Source organism: Orbicella franksi, chromosome 3, assembly GCF_964199315.1.
Source record: "Orbicella franksi chromosome 3, jaOrbFran1.1, whole genome shotgun sequence".
Taxonomy (NCBI): Eukaryota; Metazoa; Cnidaria; class Anthozoa; order Scleractinia; family Merulinidae; genus Orbicella; species Orbicella franksi.
In genome coordinates, this window is record NC_138147.1 from 3,241,813 (window position 1) to 3,262,226 (window position 20,414).

The 20,414-nt window shown below is 37.9% G+C and overlaps 1 protein-coding gene across 2 annotated transcripts; it reads right to left on the reverse strand.

The window, feature by feature from the left end:
* Positions 1-1,028: 1,028 nt before the first annotated feature.
* Positions 1,029-17,372, reverse strand: LOC145480682 (ribosomal protein S6 kinase alpha-2-like). Of its 2 annotated transcripts, XM_081458982.1 has the most exons (25): positions 16,043-17,372; positions 15,909-15,947; positions 15,675-15,800; positions 15,352-15,433; positions 14,848-14,928; positions 14,246-14,325; positions 14,031-14,137; positions 13,061-13,098; positions 12,427-12,506; positions 10,309-10,368; positions 10,125-10,195; positions 9,834-9,922; positions 9,322-9,386; positions 8,782-8,884; positions 8,267-8,346; positions 8,065-8,121; positions 7,822-7,884; positions 7,186-7,260; positions 6,819-6,860; positions 6,385-6,432; positions 5,659-5,817; positions 5,085-5,323; positions 4,563-4,680; positions 4,210-4,266; positions 1,029-3,801 (listed from the first exon to the last, which is right to left on the reverse strand). In XM_081458982.1, the coding sequence occupies exons 1-25, from the start codon at positions 16,100-16,102 to the stop codon at positions 3,604-3,606; spliced, it is 2,217 nt and encodes a 738-aa protein (XP_081315108.1). In that variant the 5' UTR covers positions 16,103-17,372; the 3' UTR covers positions 1,029-3,603. The 2 variants fall into 2 exon arrangements, with proteins under 2 accessions (XP_081315108.1, XP_081315109.1); XM_081458983.1 differs by lacking the exon at positions 15,909-15,947 and having other exon boundaries at positions 17,052-17,371.
* Between the last annotated feature and the right edge of the window lie 3,042 nt (positions 17,373-20,414).

Genomic DNA, 20,414 nt, shown 5'->3' on the forward strand with positions numbered 1-20,414 from the left:
TTCAGGCTTTGAAGTAAAAAATAAATCAATAAGAGTTCTAAAATTTTGAGTAATCCTGGTAGGGTCGGTAATGAGCTGCTTCAAGTTGAATAAATTTGCAATGCGCTGGAAATTTTTTGTCGCCGCATTTGGTGAAGTATAATCAAAATTGAAATCACCAAGTAGAACAGTTTCGAGACTTTCATTTACGTGGTTATTTAACATTTCCTCCAAGCTGTCCGTAAATGTCGAAGCGTCGAGGATTGGTGGTCTGTAAATAGCCCCAAACAGGATCTTTTTACTGTTCGGTTGTGATAACTCAAACCAAAGAGCTTCGATATTGTCGGCGGGAGTATCGAGGCGATTTAAACTCAAATTATCTGCCATGTAAACAGCTATACCACCCCCATGGCGGTCTCTGTCTCTTCTCATTAGCTGATACCCAGGGAGAGAAAGCTCTACATCCGAGAAAGAGTCGTCCAGCCAAGTTTCATTAAGGGACAGGACGTGAGGTTTGAACTTGTCACAAAACAGCCGCAACTCGTCCATCTTATTCCTCAGACTACAGATGTTGATGTGAAATGCCCGGTGATCTTTCGCTTCGAAAGGCAGTGATGTTGCAGGCCCTGGATTTGAAGACACATCGTTAGCCAGGAGTACTAGGTTTGCAGCTAGCGTGATATTCAGAAGTTTCGCGGCAAGGACTAGCTTCGACGTCGGCGCCATTTTAGAAGATGACTTGGAGCTTGACTTCGTTTCGGATGGTGCAGAGTCGATTTTTGGTCGGTTTAGGTCCTGGGATGTCGATAGAATCTGTAGCCTATCATGCATAGGCAGTTTGGAAGCATTATTGAAGAACTGGACAGCGATTAAACCAACTAAGAGATAGATTATTAGGGAGCGAGAGAAACGTGACCAGCCCGCCATTATGCAAAGTGCGAACTTTCATGTTGTGAGTCCACAACATTTTGACCACTGTGATGACGCGTATTCGCTGTCGATAAGAGTACAGACCACGTTAAAACCACATTCGGTTTGTTAATTTAGTTGATTCGACCTTCCGAATAAGTAATAAGTAATCGCGCGAGTAATTTCAAAGTCGAACGAGGGCGAAGCGCGAGGCCGATTTGAAATTATGAGCCCGATTACTCCCTGAATTGCACGACACGAGGTCCAATTACTAATTAATCGTATCTATAACAAATCTCGGAATTAAAAAATGTCTTTTGAGAACTTCTTTTGAGCGAAAACGTATGTAGCACGTTTCATAAGTTTTGAAAACTGTAGGAAAGATTGCGAACGAAGCCATTAAAGCGCGGGCAATTGACGTGCGAATCACGTGGGTATCCAATTACAAAAAGTTCAAATTGGATACCTGTAATTGGACACCCACGTGATCGCGCGCCAATTACGTGGCAACTAGGCGCGTGGAGAACCAATCACGATCGAGAATTTCGTTATAGATACGATTATATTTTTTACTATCGCGCGGGTGACTGGGGACGAGGCAGAATCTGGTGCTGCGGGATCTCCTGCGTTCGGGCTTATTTAAAGTCGGAAAATTCATAAACTGCAAAACCAAAATAGCCCTTGGAATCTCTAGTCTTTTCTGAAAAAAAAAAATTCAAGGAATTTACATGTGTTCTACAGTAATTTCCGACTGTTGGGCATGAAGTCAAATTGAAATTCAGCAGGGAATTCGAAAACCTTAACTCAAGGGTGTGGCGTTAGCTAATTCTATTTAAGGACATTCACGTAATTGTTTCTGCGCATCCTTACTGCGCACGCAAATTCACACGCCACGTCATGGATCGAACGCGTACTAAGTAATAAAATGAACAATGATAGGGCAAATGGCCATTGCCATCGCTTTGCCTGGGTTTAACGATCTTGGACGTTCGGTGACCCCTATTTAACTTTTGATAGATCATTTCCTCTACCGATTTTCTGCATTTAGCGAAAAATTGAAGAAAATCTATCGATCAGAAGTTTGAATTTTTGGCAAAATGCACCATCGAATTTCGTTCTTTTGAGCTCTTTGCTAATCTTTGCAGCAGTTTCAAATGTCTCTTGAAGAGTTAAGTTTTGTGAAAACGTTGGCAACATTTGGAATTATTAACGCAACGGATTCACTTATACAAAGTATTACTACGATAGTTTGTCTCCGTTGATTCATCTTTGATATTTTAAGCTAAAAACCCTGGAGACCATGCTGGGAGTGATTCACGCGCGCCAGTTTTTAAAATCAAACTAGTTTTCCCACACTTTATCGCTCAAACGAAGTCCGTGACCCCCATTTTTCTGAAACAAGCAATTCATTATCTCTCCGCAGTGGAAGTTCAAGTTTGAGGAAAATCTATCGAGTAGAACATTTGCGCGCGAACGTCCTTTTGTGACAAACAAGACCAGAAGATACAAAACACGTTCACAATTTGTCTGAACTGTATTAACAAAATGATATTTAACGTATTTATCACATTTGTTACTAATCAATTCTATTCTGTTCGTTGGAAGACACGAACTAAAATAGGAAACACCGGCAAATCGACCCCCACTCAAAAAAGACCAACTTTATACATACAAAGTTTCTGAAAAACAGTACAGAAATATAGAAAAATAAGCCGGTATGATTTATGTAGTATAAAAGTTTGAATCATTTTTTTTCATCAACAAATTGGCACGTTAGAATTGCCACTGAACAAAATAAGGTTTTCTTGATCGCAAAAGCAATTTTTCTTCTTTTTACAAATTAGAATTCGCCGCACGCACAGTACGATATATTCACTGATGCTTAACAAAAACGACTGAATATCAAAATCTTGATTTTAGTGATTTGTCCACTAGCGTCTAAACTGTCTACCAAACTAGTTATTTAGGGTAGGTAATAGTTCAGTTAGAAGTATTTTCTCTTTTCTATCCGAGTGAATTATGCTATCCGGTTTTAAACCTTTAGCGTATGAAACTATTGCTAACGTCCTATTAATTAGTTACAAAGCGCATATAGGAAAATTCCTAATTTCTCGCACGATATAAGTAACACATTTTTTAAAATTAATTCTGCATTCAGCAGTCATTGATAAAGTACAATTCTCTGACGCCAAAACAAAATGAATTTAAATGGATTTTTTTGTTTTTACCCCCTTTGTTTTGTGAGTTTATCAAGAATGAAACCATAAATATTTATAATAATACACCACTAGAGCTTTTAATGGTTCGTATCACTAATTTTTAACCTGCAAAACTGCCTCTTCTCCACTCAAGAAATGCCCGCATGCCGGAGAAGCTTTATTTATAAAAGCTCGTGGACGCTTAACAGTCTGTGCTTCTAACTTGAACCACATCGCGTAAAAGGCACCCTTTAGAACAACACAATTATTTTATCCGCATCAAGCGAGCCGGCGATAACCATATCCTGCACTCTGACGTCATAACATCCGGGAAGGTCTTACGGTGTTCCAAAGCTGCACCTGTACACTTCACACGACTGGTTTATCACGTGACTGTTGTGCAAAGAAGACGGTGGTTTTGCGGGCTAACTTTTTCTCGATGGTCCAAGAACTTGTGAAAAAAGGTTCCTTAATACGTACAAAAGTTCCACTACAAAAGGACGGCCGTCAAGTCTTTTTATTTAGGAGACTTCTTCGTCGTTCTCCGCTGTGCCAGCAGCGAAGCGTGAACTGGTTTGAGGCGCTTGTTGTCGGGGGAGGAGAGAGCGGAAAACGTCGCCTTGACTGCTTCCTTGATTCTTGACACGCTGCTGACCTGGTGAAGTCTGTGCACGGGAAGCTGGTAGCGACTCACAACCCATGGGTGTTGAAGAACCTAAAACGTAACCCAAAACGTAGGCATAAACTACAATGAAACAGAGCCTTTATACATGAACATGTAGCAAGACAGAGACAATAAAAGACCTTAAAGATAGAAAGGACGCCGGATTTTTCCCAAAGGTTGCCAAATCCAGCTAATCGATTGATTTTAAGGGACTGTGTCACGGCTGAGTTTAGTCTATTTAATCTTCAATTTCTGTCCATCCCATTGCATGATTCGTACCTTCGATTGTGTTTGTTGTGTGATTGAAATGTTCCTTCCGTGTCTTGAATGGTTATTTTTATATTTCACTCAATTTGGTGGCCATTTTCTTGGGTCTAAATTTGGCTCAAAATCCGTGACAGAGTTCCTTTAAGGCCAAACAGCAGACAAAATGTCGGGAATTTATCAATTGCCTCTTACCTGTTTTGCTGTTAGCCGTAGTCTTGGATTAACATGAAGCATCTGTCGAACCAAGTCCTAAAAATAAGTAATCAAAGGACTGTTAAAAAGATGAGGAAAGCATCAACGATTGAGCGTGCTATTAAATTAAAAAAGTATATAAAAGAAAGGTTTCCAGATGAACGTACTACTTGAGCCAGAAATGTCTATAAGAGAGTTCCTTGAACTGAGCAACGACACTGTTTGTAATCATTGAGGACTTTAAGGTCGGTGCACTCACGAGGGGAATAGATTGCACTCTGAATTCTATCCCAAAAACTAAACGTATGAAAAATATTGATGCTGACTCTAGAACTTTATGACGTAACTGTTACCTTAGCAACGTCCGAAATGCTGTCCCAAGCTCCTCCGACAAGCGAATACTTTCCTTCGCCTATTCTCGACAAGATAACCGAGGCAGAATCCTCAGGGCCGACAGCAAATGGCGTTTGTCTGAAAACAAAAAATGAGAAGAATTTAGTGATTTTAAATTTTTGCCAAAGACAGGACAGTGTTCTCTTGTACAAGAATCTGGCCTCTACTATCCAAGGTGCTGTTCTGTTCAACTGATGAGACATGTTCGAAAAGGGAAACTCAAATTCTTTCTGTCTCACAAAGAAAACTCGGACAAGTGATCTGGTCTTAAATTTTAAATTTGAGTAGAACCATTCATGTGAAAGCTATTGAAAAATACTTTGTTTGGCACTTTAGCAACTTTCCAATCTATGGATGAAACACTAATATGCGCCATTCAATTTGATGTGGCATTGTTTATTAAACAGTATAACATGAAATGAAACTCAGGTGTGTGACCATACACATGAAAAATGAGCTGTACTGCATAAATTAGCACTCACCCTGCAAGCATGGTGTAAAGAAGCACACCCAGACTCCAAATATCACAAGCAGCATCATAACCCTGTTTCTTTAGCACCTCAGGAGCCACAAAATTAGCCGTGTAACATGGCGTCATTAGCAAGCCATTTGTCGCTCTGATTTGTTTCGCAAATCCAAAATCAACTATTCTTAGAGACTCGGGGCTTCCACTGTCATCCGCATACATTATGTTGCTTGGCTTCAAGTCCCTGTGGACAACCTATCATAACAGAAAATTACACAGGATTAATTAATTAAGTACACAGTATAATTAATTTGCTATAAATTACCATAAATTATTGTGACCTAACTATGGAGCAGGTTGCAAAATTTTTGCAGTGCGTCCTCTGTAATGTGTCACAGTCTTCCCCAGTCTCTACATCCTTGTTCTTTTACGGTTTAGCATTAGTAAACAGTTGTATTAGCACTTCCTTGCATCTTCAAATAATTTTGCTAATTCCAGAAATAAAATGGTAACATGGAATTTCATTCAAGCTAGAGGGATTTTCATAACACATCAGCTGAAATATAAAATGATTGAAAATTTCAACCTACCCCTTCCTCATGGAGGAAAGTGAATGTGCTGACTAGTGTGAACATTATCAGTGCAGCCTCTCGCTCTGATAGACTCTTGTGTTTAAGTATTCTGTCCAAAAGTTCTCCTCCCCTCATCAGCTCCATCACCATAAACATGTTTTTGCCATCATCATACACCTAAGAAAAAACAAATCTCACTTTAATAACCAAGCCTCCCGGTTAGTGAGCTGATCTCCATATGAAGAGCTCTGGGTTTAAACCCTGCCCGGGGTTCTCCAACGTTGTGTCAATTGTGTTATTGGACAAGAAACGTTACTCTTACAGTGCCTGTCTCCACCCAACAGCAGAAATTACTGGGACAACCTGATGACGCCCTGATTTGGACTAGCATCCTGTCCATGGGGCGGTAGCAGTACTCACAGCCACTTCAAGCTTCAGAAACCAGAGTTGAGTGCCCAGCAGAATTATGACCTAATTGGCCCTAATAGGCTTCTCTTTTAGGACTCTATGACAACATCTGATTTCTGAATCTGAGTAATGTCACACATGACTGTGTCAAATGGTGCAAGTTTCGTCACTGTCCAAAGCATGCTGGGATTAAAGAGTTTAAGAACATGTGCTTGTAAATGGCTGCCGCATTGACTTTGTGCCCACCTTGAATTACTTAGTGTCATGGTTACCACATTTATTTAGTCCAGAGGATTATGTCGCATCTAGTATTCACATCATGAAGACTGAACTTACATCTCTGAGATGAATAACATTCTGATAACTTCCATATCGTAAAAGAATCTGAAAGAAAGAACAAACGTTAGTATTACTTTATTAAAATCTTTGTAACAAGGGGAGAACGGTTGGCACAGTACTGAGGGAGCTTGCTTCCCACTAATGTGGCCTGGGTTTGAATCTGGGACCTAGTGCCATGAGCAAGTTGAATTCAATCTTGATGCAAGGACACGTTATAACAAGTTCAAAGTTTCATGGGCAAATAAACTTTTTCACAACCATGTTTACAGATTACATTATAAAAATTTGGCAGAAATGTGATGAAAAAGGATTTTGCAAAACTCTCAAAACTTATCATTTTCTTAGAATGTGTGACTATCACAAGTGGGACAAGATACTGCAAGCTGAAAATATTACAGATCCAGAACATTATTCAATATTGAAATTCTTACCTCAATTTCTTCTGTAGGATCTCTTTTACTCTTATCTACAATCTGCAAAAAAGTCAGAATTTTTTATTTTAAATGTATTGAGTCAAATATAATATAAATACTACAGCAAATGCATTTGTAAACAGTACATGTAGATCTTGACCTATATATTTGTGGTGTCCTTCCAATGCCATAACCTGGGCTTAAAAACACCAGTAAAAATGCACAACATTCAAAAAATCTCCAGCCACTCAGGAACCATTCCATGAGAGCAACAACATACATGTGGTTCCCTTGTTCTCATGCAAATCATCATTGGTAGCAAGTTAGCAATAATTTTCTTGGTGTATCTACCTAAAATAATGAATCAATGTAAAACGTTTCTTACCTTAACTGCATACTCGCCTCCTGATGCTTTGTGAACACATTTCCTACAAACTGAGTATGATCCTCTGCCAATTTCCTAAGCAGAAGAACAGAAGTATTATTAAAAGAACTGCACTTGAGATTGAAAACCAAGTTACTTTGCTGTTCAAGTCCTATCAAATGTCTAAAATAACCCAGTTGATTAAACTGTATATTCTCATCACTTGGCTGTTTAACAATCATCTGCTTTGTATCTGTGTGGAGAAACTAAATGTCGATCACTCCAGGGATGCCCAATGGTTAACTAAGTGCGGCAGAATCTAGTTTTAACCTAGCCAGGATTATTGTGTCGTAATATTGCTCTAGGACATGCCTTGATCCATCCTAAGTAGATAAATTTCATCTAGCAAATAAAATGATTGGGGTATTAACCCTGTGATGGACTATCAGCCCATCTATTTGGGTGTCACTCCAAGCTATGGAAAAAGGAGATAAGCATGGGTCACTAAGCTTGAATACGGACTTCTAGTACTTTGAATACGGACTCTGGGGACTGAAGTCAATAACATTACATTGTGTGGGGCACCTCACATCAACACAATGGCATGTTCCAATCACAATACAGTGTACAACAGTGTCTACAGTGGTGCTGGCTCACCTGTTTAATTTCATATTCTTCAAGAATGGACGTTGTTCTTATGGTGAACATACTATGGACCGGCTGTAGATAAGAATAATGTTAACAAAATTATTTAGTGATTTATAAATACTAAGTTTCTTTTAGAATAAACTGTATGATCATATGCACTGATGCTGCTAACTTTCACAAGTATTTATTATAACATTAATAATAATTAATTACATAAGAAATTAAGAGTTATCTGGTTGCCTTCTTTCTTACTTTATGATCTGTCTCCATTTTGTCTGATCCATTAGATGTTAGTTGTGATGACTCTTCCTGTCAAAAGGAAAATATAAATGTATTAACTAGCCAAAAAAAGTCTGCCTACAAGTAAGAAAACAATGAGAAAAGCGCAGTCAGTGTAATTTGTATTTGAAATTTAAAAAATAAGGAACTTTTTCCCTAGCTATTCAAAACTCACTTGTACAAGTCCAGGATCCACAAAACTAAATCCTCTAAAAAGTTGGTGACAAGTCGCACTTGGCGGAACAGCTGGAGAATCTATTTAAAACATTAAAGATCAACCAAGATACATACAGCTGAACCCCTACTTATGGCCACCCCTATAAGGTGACCAGAAATCAAAGTCCTGAAGAGGGCTTTTCTATTGTTTATACCTCTATTAAGTGGCCAGCCCCCTTTAAGCAGCCACTATCCATTTCCCCAAGGGTGGCCTTTTAATTTTACTTGGTTGTGTGTAAGAATAATGTACATGTATTCTTTTTTATTTGTTCATCAGCTAGTAGAAAATACAATTTGTTCTTGTGCTAAAAGTAGAATTTGTTGGCACAAAACAAGGGTTTCAAAAGAGGGGTTTCAACACTTCAGGATTGTCTTCAAGATGACTTGTCTGAAAATTTATCATGGATCATGCTTCCATTATCTGCCATATGATTGAGGAGAAAATAAATTATTATTACAAACACACTTAAATACCTTGCGGTGTTTTAGAAGTGAATTCAGGATCAAAATAGAAAGCATCATCCGCTCTACCAGCAGCTGGCTTGAAAGGAGGCTTCAATTCCTTTTTAAATAATTTCTGTTGAACACAAAAATATTTATTTAATAATATATGTTAGTAACCAAATTTCTCAAACTCATTAACAGTTCATCAAGTTTAAACAAAGGAAATCATAGCATTGATAACTTGTTTGCAGTTCTAACCCTAAGTTCTTTATAACATAGATTTAACAATTTGATTTCTCCATTTTCTCCTTAGTTTTGGTTTCAATTGAGAAGATTTATCAATCAATCAAGACAGTGTTTGACCACCTTTCCAAACATAACGTCGAAAAAACATATGTCGAAAATACTCCACTACACATCATATTTTCAGCTCTCTTCTCTGTGTTTCGAAATGTGGGCAAGCAGGGTCTTTTTTTGTATGATATTTTAAAAATCACAAGGAATTCAGAGAAATGCAGCCGGAGAGATTAATTGAAACATAAATTCCAGACAAAACACTTTAAAACATACCTCCCAGTCAATGGACGAAAAGAACGGTTGAGTTTTGATGTCTTCAATTCCATTCTCACCAACACCTGAAAACAAGTTCCAAGGAGTCAGAAAGCACATCTCTTGCATTGTGTGCAGTTCACAAAAAAAATCCATATCCATCTCAACATGGGTTATTCCAAGAGGGAGGGGTCTCTCTCTTTAAATTAATGGCTAGCAATATTTTAAATCTTTAAATCTGTATACATAGTCTTTCATAATAAGTTGTAGCTTTTATATTAAATTGTTACTGCCTGATGTATTTACCATGTTTTTAAATAAAGATGATGATGACGACGACGACGACGACCACGACAAGGATGATGATGATGATTTGAACCAAAACTGGGAATTCAATAGGGATTTTTTGTGGGGGGAGAGAGGAGGGGGGGGGGGCTGGGGCTGTCTTCAGAGTATGATATTTTCTGGGAAAGCATATCAAAACCTCGTGTGACCTTCACTCTTTGTACATGTATTGGACTTCTCACACTTACCTAATCTATTTGAAGGATTTCTTTTGAAAAGCATTCTCAATAAACTTTGTGCATCTGGTGATAAGAACTGAGGCATACCAAGTTTGGCTCTGTTATGTGAAAGAATGACATGGAAAATATGTTTACTTAATATTTATAAATAGAATTATCTATTAAATTTGTTACTTTTATAAATCAAAGACTAATTTTGTCAGCTCTGATATGTTATAATGATGCGCTTCATCCCCTACATGAAATCTTAATAATTAAACAATACAAACATCTATTGGATCTTCATTACTTTGTACATACTTTAAAATCATATTCATTGTATCCTTTCTATCTTTGCCTTGAAATGGCAGTGCCCCAGTCAGCATCTCATACTGAAATCACAAAAATGAAGATCAGGGTTAATGAGCATAAGAGTGATTTATGAGCAAGTGACAAGCCTAGCAGGATAAATTAAAATTTGTGGCCTATAGGCAAGTTCACTAACCATGAGAACACCATAAGACCACCAGTCTGCCGCTTGAGTGTGACCTCTTCTGTTGACCACCTAAAACCACAACCAGAAAGACACTATTTCATAAATGTTAATCATGTTATGCGCACTTGGATCAATAGGCTGCCCCATCATTTTGCATGAGGTTATACAAACACAGTCAGGACATAAAATCATTAATGAAAACAGAAGGCAGCCAAGTCCTGTTTATATAGACCAACCAGATGTTGTAAGCAGGACTCAAAAAAGTGTCCTCTAGTCCCCTGGGACAAGCAGGCTTTACTGCCTTTAATTTGGTGACATTGGCATATCGCGAATACTTGCTAATTGTAAGCAAGATTTCGCTAACCTTTGTTTTTGTTTTTTGTTTTTTTGCTAACCTATTTTTTTTAACTAGTTGGCAATTGCCTGACAACTAAATCAAATAAAGTAAACTAAGACTTGCCCAACGAAATTTGGGAGCTTCTTATCCAAAGGACATGCTGGAATTCAAGTTTTTTTCAAACCCTGCTGTTAGAGATGGTAAGCATGCATCCCATCTGAATTTAGAGCTTGTCAAGTTACAATTTTGAACAGCCTGCATGTCACTGAGGGCATTTCATCTAGTGGCTGAATGGATAAGTATAGAGAGCAGGAATTACTCAGGCATTTTAATCAGTTTAACCTATTTTGATATTAAATAAATATTTTACCTAAGTGTCATGTGTTGAATAAATTCAGTATGCAAAGCAGAAGTTTCTCATGCACTCTAATAAGTCAGTTAAACTGTTTTTCTGAAGTATCAACTCTCAAACAATAAAGATTCATCAACAAAATCTTAACCATTAATAAACATTTCCTGAACTTGCATTTGAAAATATTAACCGATAACAATATTTCTCAACATACACATGTAAGTGTGATGTTGACAGGCCATAGTGTTTGATGGGTGCCAACTGTTTGCAGCACCATTTTCAATTCTTAAAAGGCAGAAAGTTTGCATCTTGCCTGTTCATAACAACTGGGTACATTTGTCTCATTTGTCAGAGTGCTGTGAGTCCATTGCCAATTCAAAGCATTATATTCTCATCTAGCCAGGCAACAAAAGGCAAAACAACAGCTGCTGAGGAGTCCTTTGTGGAGCTATTTACAGAAAAAATAGCTGAAAATAGTGCAGCAAAACTTTAAGGGGATTATAGCTTTCTCTCAGGAAACTTATGCTGCACCCTAATTTCTACAATGGTTTATCATAAAAAATCGTGGCCAATGTCTACAAAAATCATTATGTGTCCTGTTTTGACTGTCTTGGATATTAAAGTATATACACTTCCTGATAGACCACAACAACAACTGCTGCTTTTCCTGCCCTTATTTACAGGTGTAATTCAGTCATAAAAAAATAAGGAAGGATGTATAACAAACATAGCAACCTTTTCTAACCAGTAACCAAGACAAAGCAACAAGCAGTGTCAACTGATTGCATTTAACTTTCTTTTTCGACATAAAACCTTTTGCCTATTCAATACAGAGTATCTGAAGTATCTGTTTCAGAGCAATCATCTCACCCTTGTACATGTAGATGTGCAGGGGACTGTTTGTGAAATACACCCACAGGTTGTTGTTTGGCATTAAATTTAAAAACATGTAAGATCGCCACACCACTATTTTTATTATTTTTTTAATTAGAAGCTTTATTTAGAAGCTCTATTTAGAAGCTTTGTTATCAATAATAATTTTAACTGATTTCAAGACAAGTATCATTTCATTTCCCATGTGATGCTGTTTCAATGCAAGTTCATTTGTTGGAATCTGACATAACAAAGCCTCATTACAGCCTGCACTTTCCACTTTCCAACTTTTACATTCACCACACATCAGCATACAAGATGGTTTCTACTTCCTAAGTACATATACAAATGCATGAACAGCACACAGAAAAGGTACATCTTGGAAATAAAGGAGGGAGCAACGTTTTCAACCTCCCTTTCTTAATTATATACCTGTATGTGCACCAACAGATGTAGCATTTTCTTTGCACACTGTGCATGTCTCAGTTGCTATGTGAGCAATAATCACTAGAAAAGATAACTACACTATCTACAAGCAATACAAAATGGAAAGTTCAAGGCTCACCTCAGGAGCCATGTATTCTACTGTTCCACAGAATGAATATGTCTTCTGATCATATTCTGATTCCTTTGAAAGACCAAAGTCTAAAAAAAAGACAAACGATAGTCATGTACTAAAAGCCCCAAATGTGTTCACTGTTTCCTTTCTTCTGGTTAAATATTTAAAAGACATCCATTTTGTTTAGTTGAAAAAGTTGCCTTACAAGACAAGCTATTGGGTCACATTGTTTGGTTAAAGTGAAACTGATAAATGAACTTAATATTATTGCATTTTTTCTTAAAGAAATCTCAGTTTCAACTTCCATATTCGTTAACTTTGTTAGAAGAAATCTGAAATTTGGGTCCAGTTGGACCCTGCTAACTTGAACTTGCCTATTTTGAATAGCCCATTATTTTGAACTAAAAACCATTTCTATTGGATTTGCCCTTCCATCATTTACTATCAACAATTCAAAACTCTTCTTTGCCCCACTCTCCATAAGGAGAAACAGAACTGATGATGATTTCGAACTCCTACTATTTTGAACTATTTTTAGTTTTCTCTGAGAGTTGGAAATAGTGGGGTTCAAAAGAATGTATAAATTTCTATATTATAGTAAAATATCTAAAATAGGATGTCCAAGAGACAGATGTCCAACCTGTTAGGGTAACATGACCAGCAGCATCAAGTAGGATACTGAATAAAAAGAACAGAATGAAAACAGATTAATACTTATAGCAAGGTTTAACAACTTTATTCTCACAGTGCTTCAATCCAGCCAGGTAGATATTATTGGAAACTGGGGAACTCAATGCTGGGGGGGTATTCCTGCAGTGGACTAGCATCCGGCCTAGAAACAAACCACCACATCACCATGAAGTGTATTTGCATGGCCCTTTTATAATGTCGCAAAGACACTAGTTAGTTTAATCAGGAATTTATAAACTCAGTAAAACATCAATATAAAACCAACATGCGACTCCTTGCGAAGCAGGTTGGTCCAATGGTTAGTGCATTGGTCTCCGAACAACAAGCTTTCAGCCGCAATAGACCATTTTACAGTTGTCTGCTCAGTGACCTGGCCTTTGAATGGCAGCGAGGCTGGCAGTGACCTTGTTTTGATACAGACCTCACTGGTTTTTCTTATGCTAACTAGGTGCATTTACATGACAAAAGCAGAGAGGTCTGTATCAAAACAAGGTCACCTCCAGCCTCGCTGACATTCAAAGGCCACGTCACTGAGTAGACAACTGTAAAATGGTCTATTTGAAGAGTGGCCGTCCAAAATGTGCTATATGGCCTGCTCAAATGAGCAATTTATAAGGCAACATAGGAAAAAAAAAATAATTTCCTGCAGAAAGTGGCCATCCACAGGACACCTGGACACCCATCTGGCCAAAAGCCTGCTGAACAAGCACTCTAGGTTTAAACCCTGGTAGAGGTGTGTGTTGTGTTCTAAGACAAGACACTATTGTTAAGTGCCTCCCTATCCTTGGGGTATAACTGTTGTGAAGTATGTTATTTGATCTATCATAGGTTTAGTTATTAAGGGGTTGGTTATACCAAGGTTAGACTGTGACCATAAAACTGATCATAAAGCGTCTTCAGAAATGAGCTCTGAAACATACTTCTCAGGTTTGAGATCTCTATAAATAATTCCTATTTTGTGAAGATGATCCAGGGCTAAAGCCAGCTCAGCCAGGTAAAATTTGACATCTTCTTCTGTGAACATTATCTGTTGACAAAAGGTACATGTATAGCGTCAAAACTGGATTGTGGGAACATGTAAACAGTACATCAGCTAGCTTTCCGATACTGATATGCCGCAAGATTTCTGGCTTACCTCTTTAGACAATCTTGTGAACAGATCTCCTCCCCTAAGAAAATCGAGGATCAAGTAGACTTTGCCTTCAGTTTGAAAAGCTAGCAAACAAGAGTACACAGTGTTATCAATCATTACTCAAAATTTAAGTCTTGCATTTCAATAATCAATTTTAACACTTTCAAAGTATGATAAGAATATCCAACCACTTGAGAACATCTTGAAATTTACCATTATTTTTTTCATTTTTCCTACAGGAACATAAGGGTATGGATGTCTTCTCGATATAATATTTTTTCTTTTTCAAATACATCTACCATGGGAAAATGGATGTAAATTACAACATAACCATAAATAACAACAATTTAGTGCCATCCTAAAGCAGGTGAAAACTTAACATTCAAAGCACAGAGAAAATTACCCCCTTAAATGTAAACTGTAAATAGCATGGCATAGAAAAAGAACGGGTATTAACATTTCAACAACTTTGTATTCAGCTACAGTTTTATTTTTTCTAAGATCATTATCTGGATAATAATGGAGTTAATATTCTTAACATGCAATCCCTTCAATCAAAGTTGAATTGCATGTTGGTTTTTGAGAAAAACAATAAAATTACTCACCATAATGGAGTTTTACAATGAATGGATGTTGGACATCCACCAGGATATCTCTTTCTTTTTTAGTTCTCAAGCGATCGCGAACTGTAAGTGACAAAATGAGCAACAAACATTGGCATTCAAAACCCTTCACAAAGGTCAACAAACTGAAATTACTGATATTATACAGAATAGCAAATCAGATTGCAATAAAAAGGATTTTCAAAAACAATACTTATTGGCAGTTAACAAGCTAGACAATTCCATTTTTCCAACAGCGATTACGCTCGACGATCGATATGTGTAAAAAGACGATAGAAATTCGAATTAAATAATTTTCCAATATCAAACATTGTACATTTCAGCTTCTTCTCACGCAAACTTTAACTCTGGAAAAGAAAAGGTCTTCGTCAGAGAACGAACCTGTTTTTCCTTTTAAAAACCACACTCATTACAGAAGATGAGAAGATTTAACAACGGCGACATACGAGTAAGTTATAAAGTGAACAAATTACGTTCGAAGCTCACCTTTCAGAGTCGCTTTCTTGAGAACTTTCATGGCGTACAAATTCCCGGCATCAGAGTCGGTCAACTTGCGCACCAAAAATACCTAAAACAATACGTTTAATAGCCTGTCACCTCTGCAAAAAGCACTATGCTGGCGGTTTACACAACGATGAATGAGTTTCAAACTGCATGACTGAATACAAATGGTGGAGCGACGATAAATAAAGATTAACACGTAAAATGGCCAGCATAGCTGACAAATCAGGCTTGTTCAAAGGACATTTCACCTTGAACAGGTAATGTTTAAATGCAGCAGGAGTCCACATTAAATCTGAGGAAATTACCTTGCCAAAGGAGCCTTGCCCAAGTACTTTCAGCAATTCGAACTGCGACGGGTCGGCTTTCAGACAGGCCTTCGAATTTACGAATTCTTCAGATACATCGATTAGTGAAGACGTCTCTTCGATGGGCTGCAAACGGAAAGGAAAACAATGAACTTGCGTAAAGCGGCATTCGTCCCAACTGACACAGAAAATCTTATTTAAGTTGATATTTTAGGCGGTAAAAAGCACGCTTACTCCGTTTTTATTTTCGTCCGTCATTTCTTCGTCTGCAACCTAAGAGAGTCGGAATATTAGGTTTGCCCGTGTGAGCTTCGAAATTCTAGTAATGGTCGAAATTGAAAATTCGACCACCGTGTATAAAAGATCACCTCAATCTCCTCGTGAACTTTCATTTTCTGCCAAGGGTCGGCTAAATATGCCAAAGGCATGTTGAATTTCTCGGCGTTTTTCCGACCAAAAACCGTCTTCTTGTGATCACACTACCCTACCTCTCAAAACACAGTTTAGTTGTGTGAAATACGGCTTTCAGAACGAGGCTTAGCTAAGCCACGCCAAAAAATGCATTGACCGGAAGCGGAAATGGAGCGAATCAGAGAGACTGTTCTTATAGGTGGAACAAAATAAGATCTAAAGTCAACGTAAATCAACAATTTGTTATCGCCTGACACTAGCATCAGTCGGGAAGGATGTGTCTCAGGAAAGTAGTTACAAGAACGCGGTCCATGACGATCGACACGAAATATTTTAATAATTATGTAGGCACAAATAACTAAATAAAACTAAACGCGGGCTTTTCGATTACAGGGAAAATAAAATCAGTTAAGGAAAATTCTATCTGTTGACATGAAAAGATGTTTTAGTTTTGAAAGTTATAGTCACTACTAATTTTAAACTTTGAACAAAAGCTGTCATCTTTAAATATACTTATAATAAATAACGCAATCGCATTTTTAACCACAGACATTCGCGAAAAATAAAATACAGAAGGTATAAATGTTTACAAACAGTTTGATACTTAAAAGAGTTCCTATCGAAAATGTTTTGTCTTCGACTCGGCGGTTAACTGAAAGCTTCATCACTATAAAATTGCATTATCGTTTCGCGTCGATCCGAACATAGAACTTCACTTGTCTGCTGTTCGTATGTTTACCAACGAGTCACGGAATGGAATCGAGTTCTCGTGATGTCTTTTCCCGGCAAAAACACCAATTCAATTTATTTCACCATCCCTTCGCCGATACTGTTTCAATTTCGTATTCACAAAGCAGGATTGTAGATAATCCGACATTAAATCGCCTTACTGAGACGAACAAGCGCTCAGACGGTCGTGCATCAAAGTGTGAGTCATGGGATTGAGGAGTTATGATAAAAGCGTACCTTATTCACCATCTCTCGTAAGTTTCACCAAGTCCTTGATCGTCTGAATTACGAATGAAATGTAACAACGAACAGACAGGACAGATTCTATTCTAAAGATATCTATACTCAAAGAGCAGTCCAATATGACTGTGTGATGTTGAAGCACGTAGGGAAGAGTATCGTTGAATGTTTATTCGTTGCCTAATGTCTCACAGTAAATTTGCATAAGGGACATCTCGACACTTCCGGAACTTTCGTTTGTCCTTTTCATATGACGTCATTGCGTCAAAGCCAAACGCCTTTTATGGGCGCTCAAGTTTATTTTGTGGTTTCCGCGCTATAGAATTTATCCACTGAAAATACGCCAAATTGTAGTAAATATATCTATTTCTCGCATAAACAGCATCACTACAGCTGAATTCGTAAAGCGCTGTTCCCTAAGCTACAACTCTTATACCGGTCTGGTCTATTTATAGACTTGACAGCATTTATAACATTGGTACCCAAAACAAAAAACTTTTCAGCATTCCCCACATGTTTTCTAAAAGGAAATTGAAAGGTGTTTTTCACATTCACACATAAAAGTAGGTAACTTCCGATACTTTTCTCATAGATGTGGAGTTCTAAGAAAGCTTAAGCTTTTAAAAACACATCTCGCGTTATTAAGTGAATCACGCATGACAATGAACAAAAATAGATAAACCACCACTGAGATAGTCTCGGGTTAGGTTGAAATCCCTCACAGAATTTATTATCGTAGAACAATCCATGCAATGAAAGCTGTGTGGATGATGAGTCCACTGGTCACGAGAATACCGTATTGTGAAAGCGCCATTGAAATATTAAATTTTATATACCGTTATTTAAGGGGGTGTTAAAAACGGTGCCCACTAAATTCTTCACTTGCATGGAGATCACACGAGAGATTATGTCGCGAGAGCAGATCGTATTTCGTCTCTAATAACAAGCTGCGAGAGATTTATCTATCCTTCATCTAATCTAGAGAAAACGGGAAGTGAAAGTCTACAGGTGAAACCATTGTCAACGATAAAATAGAGATCTGTTGTTGCTTTAAACAGGTATGACGCTGTTTGCCTAAAAAAGCGTAAATAGCTGGAAGGAAACTCATTAAGCTTGCCGTAAACTCGTGACAGGCCGTTTTTCCTGCGCGCGGAAAGAAGAATAAGTTCATCACCCGGCAAATAAAGTGCGCGGTTAAATACGTCACATTACTCGGATTTTTTCGCAGGATTATTGTCTAAATATTGGCGTTCAGAATTCAAAAGATTAAATTTTGTTGAAGAGGATGACTTTCCGACGTTTCCGTTTGCTTCAGACAGAGTGATTGGCGCCAGTCAACGGAAATGATACTTCAGATACTTGGTGTACCTTCTTTGTCTATACCAAGAGAATATCCTTTACTTTATAATAGCAAAGATTCACTGAATCGAATTTCAGTATCTAAATAAAAGGACTGATAGGTTAATGTATGTTCACTTTAATGCTGCTGCTGTAGTGGTTGCTGCTGTTGTTGTTGTTGTTTTTGTCGTTGTTGTTGTCGTTATTGTTGTTGTTGTTGTTGTTGCGGCAGAGCTGACGTTAAACTCTACCAAACACAGCCATCCAAAAACTCACGGTCTAGAGGGTGAAAATCAGTACTTTCAATTCCGGAGACAAATAACTGATATTTACTATTTTATCTATTTTGCAGTGCAGCCTCGAATATTCGAATATTTGAATTCGTCTATTGGTGATACTGCAAGAGACTTAACTCCACCCTTTTAGCAAATTTCGAGCAATGTATGAAGGTTTTCAGAGATTTCCTCTCTGAAAACTGTTAAAGTCCTTTCTTCTTCTTCTTCTTCTTCTTCTTCTTCTTCTTCTTCTTCTTCTTCTTCTTCTTCTTCTTCTTCTTCTTCTTCTCAGTTCTAAAAGAACTAAAAGAACTAAAAGCACAAACGAGACATTTACTCTCACTTTTCCTCACTAGAGAAAATAACAATGGCAGACTCGACTTCTTGGATTGGACTCAACTTTCGGAAAGTTTGGTAGCCTAATGAAGATAGGCGAATAGGAAAAAACGCAAGTAAACTCCGCGGAATTTTTTTTTTTTTTTTTTTCGCTCTCGGTTCTTTTCTCTTCAACCAACGGGGAGATTGTCTCTACTGTGCTACACGGGTACAGGCACCGGGCGGAACGGTGCTGATAAACGCTCTTCGCGGTCACGCTTGCTTTACATGTTACTCGTGACCTTGACTCGTAACAAGGCGTAGTTAGACAATACTACTAACGAAGAGGTGTCACTAACTTAGTACGTGCCACTCAGAGCTAGCGTAGATTTCGCTCGCATTTAGGCGGAAATATAACGGCAACACAAAGTGGGGCAAGCATTTTCTTGGCTGTGTCTAACCCTTTGGTGGCATTTTAACTCAAGTGGCTCGACTAAGTCGCCGTTGTCACGTCTTACAAGCAGGGTCACGGTTATAGAAAATTCCAGAAACCACCCCACCATCCACTCCCCCGTGCATTGTGCAAAGCGAAGTTAGTCAAGGGAGACGAGGCGTAACGTACGCGCGTACTATTAACGTCGCATTGTACGTGCCTTACTGTGGGTAAAACACCCTTAAATTTGAGGCGTGTGTAATTTTGCGATTGAATTGTCGGCTCTTGTTTAAACCACCTTACGCCAACTAACGCTTGTGTCGATCAGAATGTGTATCTCGGAGTAACTCAGAAAACAAAACAAAACAAAACTGGTTCCGTGGGCCGGCTTACAGTTCATTTGGTTAAAAATAAGATAGATTGGGTTATCTCTCGGGAGTTGTTATTTTACATAAGAGCAACATATCCTGTCTTCACTTCAAGATTAGAAACGGTAGAAAAGGACCATGTTACTCACATTGTAATTGCTTCGAGTCATCGACTGTAAAGCCTAGATTGATATAGCGGCTATTTGTTGAGACAGAACTTTTACATAAAACGACGCTTTGAATTAAATCTAAAAACGTTGTCTGTTGCTTATGTTTTTGTGACATGTTTTCCGTTAAGAATACTTTGCGAGAATTATTGATGCCAAGAGGAGTGTCTTCATCAAAAACAAACCAAAGGAGCTTAACGGAGTGTGCGTGCCAATATTCAGTGAGTTAATCCCACAGGAAAATATTATAAATCTCTTCAGTTGTTTCAAACCGAAATTTCTGAACAACAAGGAAAGTCAAGGAATCTAACACATCACGAACAAACACTGAATGGATAGGTAAAGGAAAGGCTTGTATTACAGCACGTTGTCAAAACTCGCGCATAATTTAAAATTCTCCCTACGGACTGTCATACACTTCTTTTAATGTTGGTTCGGAAAATTTGGAAGTACATCAACAAGCA